The sequence below is a fragment of the Equus quagga genome, chromosome 9 (genome assembly GCF_021613505.1).
Source record: "Equus quagga isolate Etosha38 chromosome 9, UCLA_HA_Equagga_1.0, whole genome shotgun sequence".
Classification (NCBI taxonomy): Eukaryota; Metazoa; Chordata; class Mammalia; order Perissodactyla; family Equidae; genus Equus; species Equus quagga.
Genome location: NC_060275.1, coordinates 38,768,011 through 38,788,858, shown reverse-complemented (window position 1 = coordinate 38,788,858; position 20,848 = coordinate 38,768,011). Strand labels below are relative to the sequence as shown.

General features: G+C 37.8%; 1 protein-coding gene across 1 annotated transcript in view; it reads left to right on the top strand.

Moving 5' to 3' along the window:
• Positions 1-20,848, top strand: part of DTNA (dystrobrevin alpha) — a 164,052-nt gene that overhangs the window by 113,224 nt on the left and 29,980 nt on the right. The window contains exons 11-14 of the mRNA XM_046671167.1: positions 4,837-4,914; positions 5,482-5,574; positions 16,975-17,062; positions 18,572-18,669. Coding sequence (XP_046527123.1) covers positions 4,837-4,914; positions 5,482-5,574; positions 16,975-17,062; positions 18,572-18,669 — 357 coding nt within the window. The remainder of the gene's footprint in view (positions 1-4,836; positions 4,915-5,481; positions 5,575-16,974; positions 17,063-18,571; positions 18,670-20,848) is intronic.

The window sequence follows — 20,848 nt, the reverse complement described above, 5'->3', positions numbered from 1 at the left end:
TTTTCTCTAAGATTAAAACCCATCCCTTTTCAGTCAGGAAAATAGATAAGTCTATAAATCAACATCATAAAATAGAAAAACTTGTAAATCAGCCACCTGAAGATTTCTTCGTTCTTCTCACACTTTTCGGGCAAGTTCGAAATTTCATGAAATTTGAAATAATCGCTCTCTGCAGATAATTCTTTATTCCATGTAGCTTCAGAAATCCACTAATATGCTAGATTTTTTTCAAATTTGAGTTACACTGGTCTTCACACTCAACTCTATTTCCTGTACTAAAATGTTAATACATAATTAAAGCCACAGTCAGCTGCTTCTTCACTTCAATAACCTTTATTCTCTTACTAGAGTTGATTTAGCTGTTGTCTGTGCACCCAGTAAACTGTTCTAGAGGTTCTCTTGGCAAAAATACAATTGATATGGGTTGGTGATATCTGGAGGACGACATAGTAAATGTAGTAAATCAAATATGACCTAAGAACTCTCATTGTTTCTTCCATGCTACCTGCTTAAGATGGTTCGACTTTCATGCCAGCCTGAATTGATGACAACTAGGTTTCCCCTGGGACACTAGATTATTTTTTAGGCTTTTTTGCTGATTTGCATGTGGCAGATATTTTATGTTTCAGATCTAAGATATTGAAAGCTAGAAAAAGAAAGGGAAAGAGAATTTTTTAAGAAATTATCTCTTGACAAAACTGACTTGTGGACTCTTTTATTGTATTTAAATTAGTTTGATGACCTTGTTACTAGACTGTGTTCGTTATAGTGAGAAGCAAAATGTTATTCACAATTCACAGTTACTTGAGGAGGGAGCCAACTTTACAAGCCATTCTTCACAAGCCCAAACCCCACACAAACATACCGATTATTTAAGAATTGATAAAAGTGAAAATATCTGTTTTTAATTTGCCATGGTTCAAATATCTTTTTCCATTTAGCCATTGTGATGATAATTATTCCACATTACATAATTTATTTATATAATATTATTGCTCTGTGAGACTGCATCCAGGACTTTTATTTAAATCCTTTTACTTTCATATTCAGTAAAAGAAAGAAATCTTTGATCAGGGCTAATATAGTAATCCAACAAGCAAAAGTGGTTTTTAAAAATATATTTCCGGTTTAAGCAAAAATCCAGGGAGAATTTTTGTATGATTTTGTCACCTTAGGACACCACTAAAATGTTTACATTTAAACAAAAATACTGGCATCAGTTTCACTCTTCAGAACTAAAGGATGAATTTAAATAAATAAATATAAAATGTTTTGAAATTATTCTATCCTTCTAGAACCCATTGGGTCATTGTGTGTGTGTGTGTGTGCATGAAAACTATTGGAAGAATGCCATTTATCTTTATATAAGCTATTTTTCAGAGGTCTGAAAAGGAATTGGTGAGAAAATAGAGAATTGTTTAGAAAAAAAAATAGTCTAAAGGAATATTTCCTGCCTCTTTTCTTTCAGCAGAACCCAAAAACTTCAAAATTTCCCTTTTCATACCCTTCAGGTAATGATTGTCATCACACCAATAATGATAATATGTATGCAGAGGGATGTGCTTATACATTGTCAAGGGCCTAGTGAAAAGAAAATGACAATAATAAGAAAGAAAATATATGTATATATACATAGAATTTTAAGGATAGTAGCCTTGCTTCTCTTTGTAACTCAGATTAGAAAAGATTTATCACCCGTGCTCAGGAGGACCCCCAGCTAGTTCCCAGTTTCAGAGGTTAAAAGGAAGAGTGCATTTAAATTTGAAGACAGGGCAAGTAGAAGATGGAGAAGATTTTAGAGCTAGAGTTTGGAGAAGGCCGTCGTGGCACTCTGACGTACTGACATGCCAGTCGCACTCCTTTCTCAATAGGGTCTTAGGTTCCCATGTGCTTGATCCCAAAGGCCACATGAGTTGGAAATATCACCTGACTCTCCAAGCGACTACTGTGCTACAAAATGAAAGTTTAGAAGTCTAAATTATTCTATAAAATATTGTGTGAGTACATTGCTTTGAAGAGATCATAATAAACTACATATTGTCACTATTTTCACAACAACTCAGGAGAAAATTTTTTCACTTTGTTTCCTTTCTTCAAGCTCTTTAAGAGCCGCTGAAGAAATTCTGGTGAAGATAGTTCACATGAGAAGTCTTTATAGACCCAAGTTTTAAGTGAAACCTGCCTCCCAGTCAGTTCTCCTGATCCATTTTGTTTTGAAAGAGCGGCTTTTTTTTCTTATTTTTGTCATGCGTTGGCTTCCTCTATACATGGTCATATTTTTGGCTTCCCAGAAATAGGTGATGAGGAGAAGAATTTGAGGCTAGTTTGGGAAGTACAGAAACTTTGTGGACAGTGAGTACCAAAACTTGGAAATGCTCTGGGACTAGAAATTGAGAGCTATAGCAAAATGAAATTATGGTTTATTTCCACAAACTCATAAATGCAGATAGTGTAATCCCCATATTTTCCAAAAATTGGTTTTCCCAAGAATTCATGTGGGAAGGGAAAGGAACATGAAAGAGTTTAAAGCAACACTGTCAAGGGCCAATGGAAAGACAATGACAATAAAGGGGAAAGAAATAGTCTGCATAGAATATCTGCTCATTCCCTTGAGGAAAGAAGGGACTCGGGAAGAAGAAGGAAGAAAAAGAAGAGGGCAGACAGGCAAATAAAGTAGAGGAAGGAGAGAGGGGCCCAATGAATTGGAGAGAAAGAAAGAATAAGGCCACCAAAGGAAAATCTGGTCAATTGCTCCCTTCCTACCACCAGCCCCTACATCACACTGATGTCAGCAAGGCTTCCCCAGTGCTAGTACTAGTGACCAGGTGGTAGGATGGCACTTCTGGAGCTTTATTGACACATTGCCTTCTTCCCACAAGTCTTCACCAGAGAAATTTGGAATAAACACATCCTTATGGTTGATCTTCTTGTGTTTCTTTTGTCTACTGATCCTTTCTTTCTTCCTGTGTATTCAGCATCAGAGGTCGTACCTGTACCTGTGTATTTATTAGGCTTTTAATTTAAGGAACTATCACCACAATTTCTGAGATTCAAGGGGCAAAAAAGCATAACAAAGCAGGGAAGTAGTTTAATTTGGAGGCTAGAATCATTGATATTTCACAGGGTTTTGAGTTTTGCAGGCATCTGAAATCAATTATGTAGTAGGCGCCTCAATCTTGAGTATGAAAAACAAGTTGGGGGAAGGTAATTCGGCAGCAGGGAGACTGTAGTTACTGGTTAATGAGCACAGAGGGATATGCTTCAGGAGACAAGGTTTGGAATGCTGTTTCCGTGGGATGTTGGGAAAACATCAACTATGATGACTTAGATGTCTATTTGGTCCTGATGGGCAGCTTCCATAGTCTTAGGAGGTGGGAATCAGTATGCTAAAAATAAATCACTAAAGTCATCAGGAAAGTAAATTCTCCTAGAATATTAATAATTTCATTTTTAAAGGCAATTTTGTTTGTGTGCAGTTGTACTTTTTAAGTACAGCAGTACTTTGTGTAACAGGTGCATTCTTGAAAAGCCAAGTGAAGTCATACTTTCAACAAACATGAGGGCCTACTCTCTGCTAGACATTTTCTTTATAAATCAATTTGATTTTAAATTTATCAAAAACCTCACTACTTAAGGAGTCTTGTATATAGTATTATAAAATAAGAATTCCTATTATAATGTGCATAATTCTAATATGCTATTAATTTATAAATTTCTGGGGTTTTGTACATTGTTATCATGTACATCATGTTGTGTGTATATATATATATATATAAGATTTAGAACTTCTTGAAAAGTTGGGAAAGTTTATGGTAAATTCTCATAATTTTAATGCCAATAATTAAAAACTTGGTATTCAAACAAAGACAGTTAATTTTTGTATTCTTATGGTGGGGGTGGGGCAGAGTTGATAGTTTTAGGTAGACCAGTGTTGCAGGGCAAATTCTTAACCTGCAAAGGAGCAAGCTGTCTTTAAGCACGTTACAGGTACAACTGTGATACTAAGAATCAACGCCATATTTCCCAGTGAAGCATGCCCAGTAGATCTTGGGTCACTTTGGCTTGGCCACACTTTATTAATTATTATCTATATTTCTATTTGTCCTTTAATAAAACTACATTTTAAACTTTAAAACTGTCATTTAAATTACTAAATCAAATGAGTGTTCCTCGTACTGAGTCTAAAATGACAAGAATCTGCTATCTTGATGGGACTCAGGATATATTATAGACACCCCAGTATATAACACCAGTTATAGACACAAGGAATATGATTGTATATTTATAAGGCTCGAAGGTTTATTTTTCTGTTTCTCTGAAAGTCGTCTTTGCGGCTTCACAGTCAGGGTCAGCTGACTTGTGCTTGAAGTAATGTACTGCTAATATGGCAGCAATCTCTAACTAGGTAATTTTCAAGTTTCTATTCAACACAGAAAGTTAGAACATAGGGAAGGCTGGAGAAGTAAACTTCTTAAGTGGGATCTAAAGGCTGGCAGGACTTAGTGAACTATTGGACTGTTTATGTGATAGTCTGTAATGAACATTGAATGAGTTTTCATTATGTCTAGGCATATACAATCTATTTGTTAAGCACATAGCAGAGGTCAAATCTGAGATCATGGTCGCTTATGTAATTGTAATTGTGGTTCTCAGGCCAGGTTTCTATTCCTAGTTCAATTCTGTGGAAATCTGAAAACATCTTGAACATTTCAAAATAATAAGAGAGCTGTCCAAGTGGAGCTTGGATCTAGACTGGGGAGTTTCTGTTGCCAGTTTCTATTCTTGAATGCATTGCCGTGTTTACGCTCTTCTTGGCTTTCCCATCTTATTAACTAGCTCTCCTCCCAAGGACAGTGAAGTAGAGCAGAACAAACTGCTGGCTAGGGCTGCTCCAGCTTTTCTGAAGGGCAAAGGGTAAGTGAAAGCCAGAGTGTACTGGAACCCTGAATTAACAAGACTAAAAATGGAGATTTCTTTTGTCAAAAATGCTTTGTGTTTGAAAGACCATCTTTGATTTAGAAAAGCAGCTCTATTATAACCCCATTAACAGCACCAAGTAGTTATTTTAAGTAGACACATCTGTGTTGTTTTCCACTTTTCCTTATTTCTTTTTCTTTTTTTAAAATGACTAAGCTTCAGATTTGATTTTCCAAAGAATACTTAATCTTTGCTTGCAACCCATTTCAATGTGTTTACTGTACAGATGAATTCCTTGGCCTTAGGGGTTTGAAGAATGCAAATCTTTTCTCTTAAAAGTAACTTTTCCTAAATGGAAGTCTTTATTTTTAAAGTAAGTGAAATAGAATTGTGAATTTCTTTGCTTGAATTTTGCTTGTGTTTTTCACAGAACATCACTTATTTTTCCTTTATTTGGTTGATTTTCTAAATGCCTTTCCCACCACAAACTCACTCCTACCTGCTCTGCTTACTTCTGTCTGCCTCTCCTAACAACACCCTTTCTCTCCTCCTGCCCTGTTTCAGGATACAATACAGCCTGAATGTGGCAGACAGGCTAGCTGATGAACATGTTCTCATCGGGTTGTATGTCAACATGCTCCGGAACAACCCATCATGGTTAGTGCAGGTTTGGCTGCTAGACTGTCCTTAGAGAGGGGAACAGTCTGATGTCTTGACAAGCAGTCTCAGCGAGGGGAAAAGTAACTGGATGCCAGAGATGTCACCAGGCACTTTTTAACTAATTCATTTAAGACATCTTTTGTTACGTTAGTTTGGATACTTCCCAGTAATGTACTAGAATTCATATCCTTGTTTATATCTTAGTTAAAAGGACAACTTGTTTAAATGGATGCCATGCTAAATCCTAGCATTCAGGTGGCTACAGGACTCTGGGTCCCACCAGTCCTTTCTGTGTTACATGAGCCGTGTCCAATTACTGCACAATGGTGATGTCTTATTCCAAGGACATGGATATTTCTCCTGATTTGAACAATGCTCCATTCACTTAAGATAGAAATGAAAAAGAAGAAAAGCGATGGGATGGGATCATACCATGGAAATCATTCCCTTAACAATGATAACAATGGGAGAAATTGTCTCTCTGCTCTTCTGTTACTTACAAATGTTTCTGGGTAGCCATCTGATAAAGCTTGCTTTCAAGTCCAAGAATATGCAAAACTTACCTTCAGATGTGTTAAAAGTATGCATTCATATAGCCCTATGTACCAGGATAAAGGCGTTCATAAAGTTTTTCTCTTTCTATTTTAATTGTGACATGACATAGGAGATTCCTCCCATTGGTTAAAGTTACTTGGTTTTAATGATAAATGTACATTTGCAATTTGAATGAAAATGAATGGACAGACTATATATTTATCATTTGTTTCAGCCTAGTTTAGACTACTATATTACAAACACTTTCAGCAAACCAGTTCCTTAGAAATATTTCAATTTTGCTTAATAACTCTAATTTTCTCTGAACTAAGGGCTCATGGATTTTTTGCAGTTATAACTATTAAGTGAGCCAGTAGGTTAAATTCCCTTTAAAACAGCTGACCCTTTTCCTCTGCTACTTCACAGAAAGCATCCCTCAAACACATAATGGCCACTGCTCTGTCCTCATCGCCCTCACCACTTGGTATTGTTAGCCACTTTGTTTCTAGAACTCTCCTGCCTTGAACTGTTTCCTGCTTCTGACACCTGAGAACTATTTTTGCAAAATTAGTATATGAGATGATTTTAGGTGATACATTGATGAACATTTATTTGTTTTAATAGTTACATATTTATTTTAATTGGTACCTTTAAAAATATGTAACCAGCCTACTAGTTTAATTTTATACCACATCCTACTCTTTAAGGCAATAAAATGCACTCTTCAGCTAAGCCCATCTTTGTTCAAATTTTCTGAGCTCGTAGATCCAACAGTTTCTCGTCTTTCTCGCATCTCAACCTCTCAAAACTGCAAGTGGGAAGAGTGATAGCTTTAATCTTATTCCCAATGAGTTTGGCTCCCCAGTGTTATACTGCAGCTGAAACAATAGAACTAAACACTGAATTACAAAAAAAAAAAAAATGTATTGGTAATCTTCAAAGAAGAATGTAATCGATATAGATTCAATCATGTCTGAAGGCAGTGATGTGATCGCACACTGAGTCCTCTCCCCCATAATTCTAAGCACACTCTGGTTATTTCTACCCACTCTTCTTTGACCTTTTCTTAATTAAAGTTGTAACAAAGAAATCTCCGAAGAGGAATGCTCAGACTTTGTCACTACCAGCCCTTTTCCCTACTCAAGTGATAAATCATACTGACTTGATGGTCACTTAAGACCGTAAACCTGTCTTAGCAGAGACACCTCACATCTACTTGATGAAAGCTAGATGAGATTTGTATTTTGAAAACAAAGCAGAATTTAAGACTGATCAATGAAGCAGACTGTGTTTTAATAGCTGCTGCCCTCCATATTTCTCATAGGCTTTTTCTGTCCTTCAAAGATTCCAACCTCTCTTTCAAATTTCTCCTTTTTTCCTTCCCTTTCCTTTCTGTTTAATTAGATCACAGCAATGCCCCACACCTGCCGTGATTATAGAAGTAATGCAGTGATGTCTCACCTCCTTTATCAGCATTATAGCTAGAGTGCTTTACCATCATTCAACTATGGTGAGATATATAATGGTAATGAGCATAATAGCTCCATTGTTTAAAGCGCTGGCCTCATGCTAAACACTGTGTTAAAAGCTTTATTTACATAATTTCCCCTAGTCCTCAGAGTAAGCCTGTAGAGTAAATACTATCATCCCCGTTTTACAGATAGGTAAAGGTATCCATAGAGAGAGTTTACGTGACTCTCCCACAGTCACATAGCAACTCAACAGTGGAGCCGGGATTTTAACCATTGTCTACCTGATCCCAAGCTCATAACCACTAGGCTATATCGCCTCTTATAAAACTTACCTAAACACATGCCTTCCAGAAAGCTCTTCTGGGCACTCCTCCACACTGCATCCACCACATATCTATTTCCTGAAGTTGCATATTCTACTATATTATTTTCTTTCATTTTAACAAATATTTGAGCACATACTAGTAATAGGAATGGTGGTTGTTAATAAGTTACCATTTATGTATTTAGTTCCATACATTGTGATTTCTCATTTTAATTGTAAACTTCAAAAGGGCAATAATTTTATCTTCAGTCTCTTGTATCTCATCACAGCAGCCAGAATATGAATAATAAATTTTACATTTAGGAAGCACTTAAAAAATTTCAGAGCCCTTTCCCACACAATATTCAATTCGCTCATGAAAGCCCTGTAAGGTTGGATATTATTATTTCCATTTCACTGATAAGAAAATGCCAACTCAGAGATGTTAAGTGACTTATCCAAGGTCACATGCTAGCAAGGGCTTGCACGCAGGTCTTCTGACCCGGGTCCCATCTATTTTCCACACCTATTCCTCAGCCTCCCTGTCTGTGCACCTTTCATGAGATGATCTACAAACAGGAATCTAATAGATGTTCTTGATTAAAAGCTTTGTTTTTTTAATTATTCATACATGCTTCTGATTAACTCTGTGTGGGGGCTTTCTCCCTATACTAACTGCTTAACACAATGGGAAACCGATTCATTTGTAAATAGTCTGCCGCTAAATTAAAGACCATGTGTCGTTGTTGGTTCTCATGTCAGATAAGCCAAATAAATGAACTGTAGCTCAGGGGAGAATTCCTGCTGTCTTCCTAATTCAGTGAAGTTTTAAAAGCCTTAATGGTTTTCGAGCACCTTCTCTAATGGGGAAGAAGGCGTCTCAAAATGTAATATAGTGAGCGCTTTTTCTGCCCTCCCTAAAGTTTATCCAGTGCCTGGGCTTGCCAGTGGTTTATAGGGACTGGCTGCGGCAGGCAGACCAAAGGGTCAGAAACCAGCCCAGAACTTCCAATCTTACTGTCATTATATCCTTGATACTTAACATTCAGAAGCTTCTGGCATATTTCTCTCAACTCTGAAAAGACCCCCTGGAAAGAGAGGGAGGGGGTACAGTTAAAGGCTAGTCTGTACTTCCATGTCATGATCGATTGCTGTCATTTAGTTACTGACTCCTGATCTCACATAACTAGATTAAAATTTGTTTTGCTTCTATGTTTTCTTCAAACATAAGAAATTGTACATTTGATGCCTACTTCTGGGTTTCATTTATGAAGTCTAGATTTTTATTGGCTTGCCTGCTTAAAACTCTTTAATAGATTCCTATGGCACTTAGTTTACAAACCAGATGCCTCACCATGGCCTACAAGCGTGTGCGTGATCTAGCCCCTGCCTACCCATCTCTCATCCTTAGCTCTCAGGGGGTCCCCCCACTCAATCGCAATACTTAGTCACATGAGTTTTGATCAGTTCCTAAAAACAATTCCTAAAGCTGCCTCAAGACCATTATACTAGTTCTTCTCTATGCCTAGAACATTCTTCCCCATTTTACCCCTGCCCTCTCCTTCCACACACGCATGCACTGGCTCCTTCTCTGGCTTCCAATCTCAGATTAAAAGTACCTCCCCACCTAGGTATCCTGTATTAGTCTCTATCATGATATACTATCTATTTCATTCTTACCATAACTGCAATGATTGCCTGGTTGGTTGGTTGGTTTACTGTCTACCTTCCCCTTACGGGGCAGGGACCTTCTCTGACTTGCTCATCATCATGCCTCTGGCACCCAGCACAGTGCCTGGTGCACAGCAGGTGTCCAATAAACATCTGTTGATGTTGTAGGATATTGATAGTGCTATAGGTATAAAATTCCCTCTCATCCTAAACAAAATTGTTAGAAGTCCTCAGAAAATCTTTTATACTAGTAAAATAATGATTTTTACTATTAAAAAAATCACCGATTATAAATGGGCCCTTAAATTGAACATTTAGTGTTAGAGTATAAAGTAGATGAAAAAGCAGGATATTAAGCTTGACATAGATAGAGGTGGTAAACATGGATAAAGACGAGCACCAGAAATTCACTGATGTGGCAAAAGCAACTGATGGGGGCGAAAGAAAAGAACTGAAAGTGATAGGGCAAGAATAGAAAACATTTTTTAATGCTCTGTGATCTCTTCCACTTTGTATTGGTTCGCTAAGGCCACTATAACAAAATGCCACAGACTGTGTGGCTTGAACAACAGAAATTTATTTTCTCACAGTTCTGGAGGCTGGAAATCCAAGACCAAGGTGCCAAGAGGGTTGTTTCTCCTGAGGCCTCTCTCCTGGGCCTGCAGATGGCTCCCTTCTCACTGTGCCCTCGCATGGCCTTTTCTCTGTGCGTGTACCTCCCTAGTACTCTTCCTCTTCCTGTAAGGACACCAGTCATACTGGAGTAGGGCCTCACCCTTATGCCCTCATTTTACTTTAATCATCTCTTTAAAAGCCCCGTCTCCACATAGTCACCTTCTAAGGTCCTGGGGGTTAGGGCTTCAACACATAAATTTGGAGGAAGACACAATTCAGCCAATAACACATTTCCACTCTGAATCCACTGAATTGTATGCCTTTAATACTTCTAATGTGTAGGCTAAGATTTGATTGACCATTTTCAGTAAATATTGTTGCTTTTGAAAAATGTAAATTTATTGCAGCCTGTTGAAGGAAGAAAGAAATCCTTATGTCCTTACTGACAGTATCTCTTTTGTAAGAGTTTTCATTTCCTTGTTAACACTGCTCCTTTTCTTCAGCAAATGTTTAGGAGCTTTAGTTATAGAACTAGACTTCTGAGAAAGACATTTCCTTAGAATCCTAGAAATAGAAATCTGAAGAATGTCATACCACCATGCACATGTCTGCATTGGCTGCCTTGTACCCATGGAGGTCTTCTCAGCATCATCAGATCATAAATTAATTTTAAGAAGAGTCCATTTCCCTGTTATAGATTCTAATACATTTAAAGTTTCCATGCAAAATGAGAGTGACACTACCAATCTGATGAGATTATTGATGTAAATTACTAGCATAGTACTGGGCACAAGGAAATAACTCAATGTTAGTCCTTCACTTAATTTTGACAAGGATTAAAGGCATACAATAAGTTAGCTTTTAAAATCCCATTTTGTAAAACCTGTCCATTACAGTATAACAGAAAGGATCTGATAGCTCATGGACATTCATCAATGTTGTTGAATGGATGAACTTCAGAGCGTTCTTTCTCCAACTTTGCTAAAATAAAGAACTCGGAATGAGACATAGTCTTATACGTTGCTTGATAAATTGCACAAAAAAGGACATTTTGATTAAAAATTCATGGCAGTAGGCAGCTTTGCACACAGGAGCAAGGAGAAAGAAGAGAAGTCTATCACGCTAAGCTAACTCCTTCCTTTGTTGAGGAAATCAGAGATGTGAAGACCACCTATTGCTTCCGTAAAATCCTTGATTGATTCAACTGAACTGTCTTCCTTCTTTTTGGTATAACCTAGAATACTGGCCAGTACCCAATCATATTTTCTTGAACAAAAAGCTAGTTTATAGATAAGGAGGTGATGGTGCAAAAATAGTCATACCAAGACAGTATTACCTGCTTTTTAGAGATAAGGGTAAAAAGAATACTTCCATTGACTCTTACCATGCTCCAAACACTTTACATGGGAATTTTCTCAACAAGCCATGAGGTAAGTTACTACTGCATCCCTGTTCTATAGATGAGAAAACTGAGGCACAGAGAGATTAAGTGAGCTGCCCAGAGTCACACAGCTAGTAAGTGAAAGGGCTGGGATTTGAATCCAGAAATGATCCAGTCGAACCTCCCACCCACTCTTTTATAACATCCCTACCAGTTATTCACCCCTCCTAAGAGTCTACATTTCTTTTGAGTGGGAGCTTACCTCTTTCAGACACCGTCTGTTTTCCTAATCTTTAAAACAACAACAAAATGTGAACCAAAAGAGAATTTGCCATGATTGGTGGGGAGGAGATCTGATGTTGATAAATATGAACCAGTATAATGACATTTCTGTGAACTTCGGCACCTGTACAAAGCAGATAAGAAATCTGTATGCAGCAATAGAGTATGTCTCGACTTGTAACACTGTCAAATGTGAATTCACAGTTCAGTTGTAGATGGCATGGCTAGTATTAAAGTACAGTGATTCATCTCTATTCTTCTGATTTTCTCAAAGTGTTGAGGGTACATGCAGAGCCAAGAAGGATAGAGAAGAGGCAGGCCAAAGACCATGACATTGAAAGCCTGAGAGAGCTAACCTTGATTTATTCTTTTGTCCAACTAAGTCTTAGGTAGTTCCTGCTGTATTGTAAGCACTGTGCTAAGATCTAATGGTGAAAAGACTGAACCATTCTGTCCTCAAAGAAGTTACGGTTTAGTGAAGAATAAAGACAAGTGAAAAGGTGATTAAAATATGAAAGGATAGCAGCTGCAATAACTGCCATGCAGAGTGCTATGGAGTAGATGAGGAGCAATAAGCCCAAATTTGGAGGTTGGAGGTGAGGGTAGGAAATGACAGTGAAAGCCAACAGCAGGCTGAAGAGGAATTAGCCAAGTGGAAGTGGGCAGAGGAGGCAGAAAGATTGTTGAGAGCAGAGAGAATGTGGTGCATTTGAGGAACTTAGCTGTGGTAAGGCTCCTAGTAAAGGATGTAGCTATATTACGCAGGACCTTATAAGCCTTATTTAGGAGTTTCAAAAATGAGAACGTATTGAAGGATTTTATGCATAGGATTGTTACAGCCCACTTCACTCTTGAAAGAGTACTGACTGCAGGATAGAAAATGAATTGGAGGGAAGAATAAGTCTAAATGAGAGCGACCTGTTGAGAGGGCTTTACGCTACTTTAGAATATGATGGCGTTGGCCTGGAGCAAATCAGTGACAATTGGAACAGAAGGAAAAGGAGGAATTCGAGAGTTTGTAGAAGGTAGAACACATGACCTTGGTGGACACTTAGTTATAACATAGTTCAAGTCAGGGTCTTGTTAAAGGAGTTTGAAGACATCGCTATAGAGAAGCCATTATTATGGTAAGTTTTTATTATTATTATCTGTGAAGATAGCCATTTTGTGATTTCCTGCCTTTTCCTTTCAAACCAGTCATTAAAGAGCCAACAATTGAAGCTTTGAGAGTTAGTTCATTTCCCTGTCCATTCTTCGGTTCCACAAAACCACTTCTCCGGCCCGAGAATCACTCCATTCCTTTCCACCCTGACTCTTCTGCTCTCTGATTCCAGAAGGCCTGAACAGGGCTCTATCCCACCACATTTTGCTCTCAACCAACTGCAAAAGATAGGATATAACCTCACAAAGTAGTCCTCCACTTAAGTGTCAACTAACAATGCCCTTTCAGGCAGTAATCCTCCTGTTAGCTATTTGCAATTTAGTACAAGAGTAGTACATGAGGTCTAATGACCTTTAAAGTTAATCTCTAGTGATAAAACTCCAGTTACCACTCAGACAAAGGGAGAAAATAGTGAGAGAAAACATAGAAGTATTTCTGGTGCCCTTTGGGTCACATTATGATTTGGTTGACTTTCCCAGGCCTGGAAGTCAGAACAAGACTGCAGAGAAACCAAAGAAATGTGAACAAACCCTGAGATCCCAGAAATCTTTGCTAAATCACAATTTAGTAAGCCCTAGCTTAGCTGGGACCACTTGAATTGCCTAGAATGCCATTTTGAAATCTTTAGCACTACATACTGGCTGTGCATTTAAGGTAGAAAGTGGAGAGCTTTCAAAATAATAGATTTCCCCATGCTGAAATGCTGTCTACACAGCAGCCACTTTTTAATTCATCATGGTCTTGTAGCAAGATTACTGATTATAAAGTCTTGAAATGAATAACCAGGGATGGAGAAAGTGTGGGAATTGGTATTTCTTTAATGATTTAGGGATTATTGGCCATTCGTTTTCAACTATTTGTAATTGAAGTCTTGAAATAATGGAATTTATCAGAGGAATGCCTCATTCACCCTTGTATAATTTGAACATACTGAAATGGCACATGTGGACTCATAAATCGTTTGTGTGCACAAAGGGATAATATATCACTTCACCCCTCATTCACTCAGTGCTGGAGGGAGGAAAGGCATGGAAGTATGAGTTATAGCTTACTAGACAGAATCCCATAACTTCACGTCTTACATTTCCAGGAGGCTTTTTCTATGTAACCTTCATATTATTTATACTTTCTGGTCATTCACAATAAAGGACACTTTTATCATGAGGTTTTTTAATCAAGGTTTTTAAAAATTATTTGTTTATCAAAACACTCAGAAATATTTTTGACAAAGTCACTTTCAGGCAGTCAAACAGATCATGGTCCTAGGCTTGGAACAATGGGCCCTGTTGTCTACACAAACTGTCTTGAGTTAGGCGTGTAGTCTCTAAACACCAGCCTGAAATGATAAACATGTTAAAATCAAATTAAATTGTTTCTTTGTGGGGTAAATTTATGTTTAAAACAAAGGCAGTATAACTTTCTCTTTCTTATTAAAGCTGTAACAATAAATTCAGTTATTTTTAACCACTGCAGAGTGCAGACATTGTTATAAAGACAAACATCTGTTTTAAAGCATCAGTTTTCCAGAACCAATTCTTTTTACTATTAAAATTATTTTCTTACTCCAAGTCTTTTGTATGCTGATGGAAATCTCAATCCATAGGGACTGATACTACACATATGTGAGCCTGGAATCCTAAAATTTTCTGTCACAAGGAAATGTTTGTAAAATATCACATATGCTATATGGATATCAGTTAAATACTCATGAAAAATGATCTCTTCTGTATGGTTTACATTTGGGGTTCATGTGTTTAGATTTTCTATTTTATTTTCAATACTTTCCAAATCTTTACTACTCAAAGTGTTGTCCTTGGATGGGCAGTATCAACATATCTTGAAAGCTTGTTAGAAATGCAGATTCTCAGGTCCCAACCTACCCTACCACCCCCAACTATGGAATCAGAAACTGTATTTTCACAAGATCCCTAAGTGATATGGGTATGCACTAAAGTTTGAGAAGCCCTGCTCTAGATAGTTGCTGACGGTAGATGGTAGATGGCATTTTAACGGAGACAACAATTATTAATGAATCTGAATGGTTTGCTTAAGAGGCAAAATAATAATATTGTGTTAACTAACACTTTTGAGCACTTAATGTGTTCTAGGCATCATACTAGCTTGATGCTTTTTATATGCATTATCTCATTGGAGCAACAGAAAAAAGAAGACTCGTTTTCTGAGGATTAAGAAGTGACTTGGTAAATAGAGAATTTTAGGAATATTCCAGGTAGTTATCACAGCCCAGAGAAAATGGCTAAATCTAGACTGGAAGAATTCAAGATAAGAACAGGTAAAGTTTACATGTGAGGAGGATGGACTAGAGCCGAGATAATGGAGACAGGAATGTCTTCCAAACGACAAGGAAAAATGTTACGGTAATGGATTCAGCCAGCCAGGGAAGGGCCATTTGGAAGTGACATAGCTAATATTCTGAATATTGATTTTCACTCATCTTCTTGCTTTACAACAAAGGTTAGAAGACTATGTTGTATGTTTACTTTATATGTAAATGTACATATGAATAATATAAATGTATGTTAATTTATATGGATCCAAGTCTTTGCAATGAATAATTTTTACAATCTTAATATTGGCATAGAAGTGTGTCATTTTTAATATATTATCATGAGTATTAATTTCTTTTCTTAAGGAACAGACTTAAGTACAAGAGCCGTTGGAGGAGATATAAGTCTATTTGGGGATGAGAGGGGCCAGTTTCTAGTCTTGATTCTGACCCAATACCCACCATAAAAACTGATAAACTATACTATGACCAACTAGCCTATTAAGGGGATTAGTGTTATTGGTGTGTTTCATAGAATTTTTTTTTAATGGCACCCAAAACTTAGTCTTGAGTTACGGACCTTCTGAAAAATGGGAGAGTTGATAATGCTTCTATTTGCATTAGCTTTTTAGGGACTTAGATCATCCTTATTCTAGTATGAACAATTTCTGTAAATTTGTAGGAGACACTATGCAATTCCCATTAATGTTGCTAGAAGCCACTACTATAATTCCACTTCTCCAGAAGTAAATATCAAATGGCAATATTACTGGGTAATAATATTTTAGATGAGAATTATATTAGTTCTCTATTTCTACATAACAAATTACCCAAAAATTTAGCAGCTTAAAACAAACATTTATTATCTCACGGTGGGTTGGGAATCCAGGTTTAGCTTAGCTAGGTGCCTGTGGCTCAAGGACTTTCATGAGGTTGCAATCAAGCTGTTGGCTGGGGCTGCAGTCTCATCTGAAGGCTCTATCCCGGGGGATTCATTCACAAGGTTATTGACTGGCTTCAGTTCCTCATCACATGAGCCTTTCCACAGGCTGCCTTGTGACACGTTAGCTAGCTTCCCGCAGAGCAAGCAATCCAAAAGAGCTCAAGAGAGAGAAAACATGCCCAAGCGGGAAGCTATGATCTTTTTATAACCTAATCTTGGAAGTGACATTCCATTACCTATGCTGTATTCTATTTGTTAGAAGCAAATCAGTAAGTTCAGACCATACCAAAGGGAAAGGATTACACACAAGTGTGAATACAAGGAGGTGGGGATCACTGTAGGCTGACCATAATTGGGGTTTTTTTCATCTTGCTTCCATATTTTCTAACATGCCTATTTTGGACATGTAGTACTAGTATAACAAGGAAATAGAAATGTTAAAGGTAATAAAATTAAACTCAAGAGAAAATATTCTTTTATCAGAAATGTTGATCAGAAAAGTCACTTTTCTTTGGAGCTTTCTAGTACGGCAATTGAATTGACTGAAGACAAGATTTATTAATGAGCTTCCTGGATACAAATAAGATCACGCTGTGATTCCAAGTCTGAGATCATTAAAAGGGTTTTGTATAGCTTTCAAATTTTTGCACTGAAAAATTGAAATAGCAAATCCCCCCTGGTGGTAATATGAGTACATCAGTCTTTCTCATTGTCTAACAGTCTCCTTCTTGCTCTGCTCTCAATAGTATGCTTGAGAGTTCAAACCGGCTTGATGAAGAGCACAGGCTGATCGCCAGGTACGCGGCAAGACTGGCAGCAGAGTCCACTTCGTCTGTAAGTAGTTTGAGTGAGAGGATGGCGTGTTCATTGTTATCCTTATAGTTGGTGCTACAACGGCAGAGCTGAAGAGTTGCTGCTGTATGGCCTGCAAGACCTAAAAATGATCTGGCCTCCCACTGCTTCCATTTTTTCACTTTTCAGCTATCATTCTGGTATGGCATAAATCATACCGTGAGATATTCTGCTACATTGCTGAACCAGCCCAACACCTGATTTCCCTGGATAATTCCTGATCAACTAATGTAAAGAGCAAAGCAACGATTCAAATCCAAAAGTGGCTCAGATGAGTTTCTACTTTCATCAATATGTAAAATATATATTATAAAGAGAAAATTATATAATGAAATCAGAAGAAAAACCTGGATCACAGATCAAGGCTGCCATATGCCAAACTTAGCTATAGAATGCCATTTAGGATATAAAACATAGGACCTCAGATTTTTCATTAGCAAAACAAATCACTTCTTTGTCAAAAGAAATGCTAATTAAAAATCACAGAAAAGCTTTATGAAAGCCAGACCTTTGCCAAGCTTAACCTTTCCTACAATCAGGTTTCTGGACCTTAAAAAGCAAGCTGAGTTTCCCCATGTCTTCGGGCTTAGGCCCTTGGTGCCATTTTTATAAGCTTGGCATTCTTTGGTAGAAAGATTAGTTGTGATTTTTCAATTTATTTTAAAAACAATAAATATTGACTTTGAGGAATTTCTGTAATACATATATACCGCATTTGTATACATGTCTATGTGTGTGTGTGTATTTAGTCAAGGGTTAATTTGTATGTGTATATATATATATATATAATTTGTTGAGTTAATTTGTGTGTGTGTGTGTATATATATATGAACATATATATACATATATATGTGATTATATAAGAATAGAGAAAGCTATGACTTATGTACCAGTTGTTAAAGCTGGTTTCATGACCAGGAATGATGAGCTGGTTGGTATGAATGTAGAAGAAGTATGTATATATGGATTTATGTATCCATCAATGCAAATTAACATACATGAATAAAGAAATGCTAAAAGTATATTAACAAAAGGAAATTTGTATTAATGATGACTTTAAAACGATGAAATTTTTCATTGTACATTACAGTGATTGAACAGTAATTCTAGAGAAGAAGCCAGCTCAACAGTGAAGCATTTTTTAAACCCACCTACATAGAGAATAGTTGCAATGGAGACAGCGTGGCAAGAATGAAATAGCTCCCCAAAGACTTCAAGTCAGAAAGCTAAAAAACTATTTTTCCTATGTTTGGTGTATCTGCCTGCCAAAAAGAATTCTGTTCTGCTTTCCATTGCAGAGATGTGCTCCAGATCCACAGAAAAGTTGGTCCTTAGGAGAGGAATAGCAATTTAATTTTACATATTTGCCTTTTTTGTTTTGATAGAAATAGTTTCTTCTTTCATGTCTACATATCTCATGGTTCCTGTCTTCTCAAACGCATGTGAGTTCCCATTCCCAGGATTAAATAATGTAAACCACATATTTTACAGCAGCCGACTCAGCAGAGAAGTGCTCCTGACATCTCCTTCACCATTGACGCAAATAAGCAACAAAGGCAGCTGATCGCAGAACTAGAAAACAAGAACAGGTAAGGCTTTTTAGACATGCTGGCTTTTTGATCAAAGCGTGTGTTCATTAACCTATAGTCATGCTTTAAAATATCCAACTTTTTCACCCTGTATGCACAGTTAAGAGAAAACATCTAAAGTCAGTGATGCTGGCTTCCAAAAAGCTACTCTTTAGATTTCAGATCTTCAGAAGTTTCACGAAAAAACTATATATATATATATATATATACATATATAGTTCTGAGATGTCACTGCAATTAATGTTTTCTCCCTAGACAGTCTCATCTTCCTTTTAAGGACGCGCTTGTTTTTGTTAAGGACCTATCTAATGCAGAAGGGCCTTCCTGAGTGCTAGGAGAAAAGTCACTCTGCCACCCAATGATAAGTAGAAGGCTGACCAGGGAAGGGCCCTGTAAGGACCCCAGGCTGAAAGAGGCATTTGGCATGACACCACCATCACCAAGTCGTTCAGGCCAAACATCTCCAGATCCAGCCCATCAGCAGGACCTTTCTTTATTCAACACGGATTTGTTCAGTCTACCCCAATGGCAGATCCCAAAGACTGTCCACTTCATCTCCACCATTACTACTCAATCCAACCTGTCATTTTATAAAATACAAACCATATCATGTTATTTCCTGTTCAAAACCCTCTGACGGTTTCCATCATGCTTTGACTAACACTTACCCCTCTCACCATGGTCGGCAAGGTCTTACCTGACCTAATTCCTGTCTGCCTTTCCAGCCACAGCCCACCCTTACACTCTTGCTTCGTGCAGCTTCTTTCTTTCTTTATAGCCTTCACATAGGTTGTTCATAAGTTCAGCTTAGAAAGCTCTTCAGGGTCTCTGCATGGATGGCTCCTTCTGATCGTTAAGGTCTCGGCTCAAATGTCACCTCCTAAAGGACCACCTAGCTAATCTTGCCCACTGCCACCCACCCCAGTAACCACTCTCTTTTACAGCTCTGTGTGTGTGTGACTTATCACAATCTGAAATAATCACATTTATATGTTTGTTTTCTTGTTTATTGTCTGTCTTCCCTGACTGAAATGGAAGTTCTTTGAGAACAAAAGCCATGCCAAATGGCCCCTGGATTCCAGAACCTTGCCTGGCACTTTGTAGAGACTCAGTAAATATATATTGAGTAAGAAAATAACAAATAGCTGAGTCAGAACTCAAACTCAATGCTGACTAAGCCCAACATAGGAACAAATTGTACATTCTATATGTCTTAGAATAGCACCAAAATGTCTTAATGCTTAATCCCATTCATAAACACTGATGCCACTACTGCGATCAAAATGATAAGGTAGGAGGTTGTGATCATTGTTCCATGCCTGTAGAGTATGACCTGAGAACTGGTCAAAGTATCCTTTAAAGAAAAGAAAATATTTTGAAGAAAAGGGAATTATGACTATTTAGAAAGGTAATAGTGCTCTTAAGATAAAAATAAACTACATGTTCATGAAAAGCAAAGCTCTGCTCCCTTCTCCCCTCCCTGTCCCCCAGCTGAAAGAAATTTCTCCTGTTGCTTTCTCAGCAAGAGGCCCAGGAAGGATGTAATGGTTGGAGAAGATCTCCATCAAAGTTTCAATAAGGAGCTACTGTGTCTGTATCACAAGGCACCCTCAATGTGAGCTAAGGCCCATGTAACTGTGCAAGAGGCCATTGTTTGGGAGCTCTTTGAAAGTCTGAAATGACTAAGGGAGAAGACTTGGAACACCCAGAGCAGGGTTTCTTACCCTGGGATGTCAGGGTATCTGTGAAATCCCCAAATTGTGAAAGTGCTGAGCACAGAATAAGTGGTTTGTAAGTATCTAGAGAAATATCCTTCAAGGGAAGATACTTCTTCTTCTTAGTCCAGGCAGAAGAAATGTGTAGAATCGGGAGGCAGGCAAGCAAATCAGCTGGGATTTAGGTGGCTCAGGCCTCAAGCCTCAGGTGTGGGCCACCAGCTGACGGTGAGGTCCAAGAGTACAGAAGATCCTACAGAGCCAGACTCCTTAGTGTAGCTCTGGGCTCAGCTGGGGCCATGGGGATGCCCACAAGTCAGGGCCAGAGGATGGTTAGAATTACCAATGAGTTCCAAGATAGAAACGTCAAGGAGAGAAGAAATGTCAGTTGAAAAACTTATCCTCAGTGACCCAGACGCACCAAGATGCCTTCCTAGACTGTACCATCCAAAGGGAACCAAATA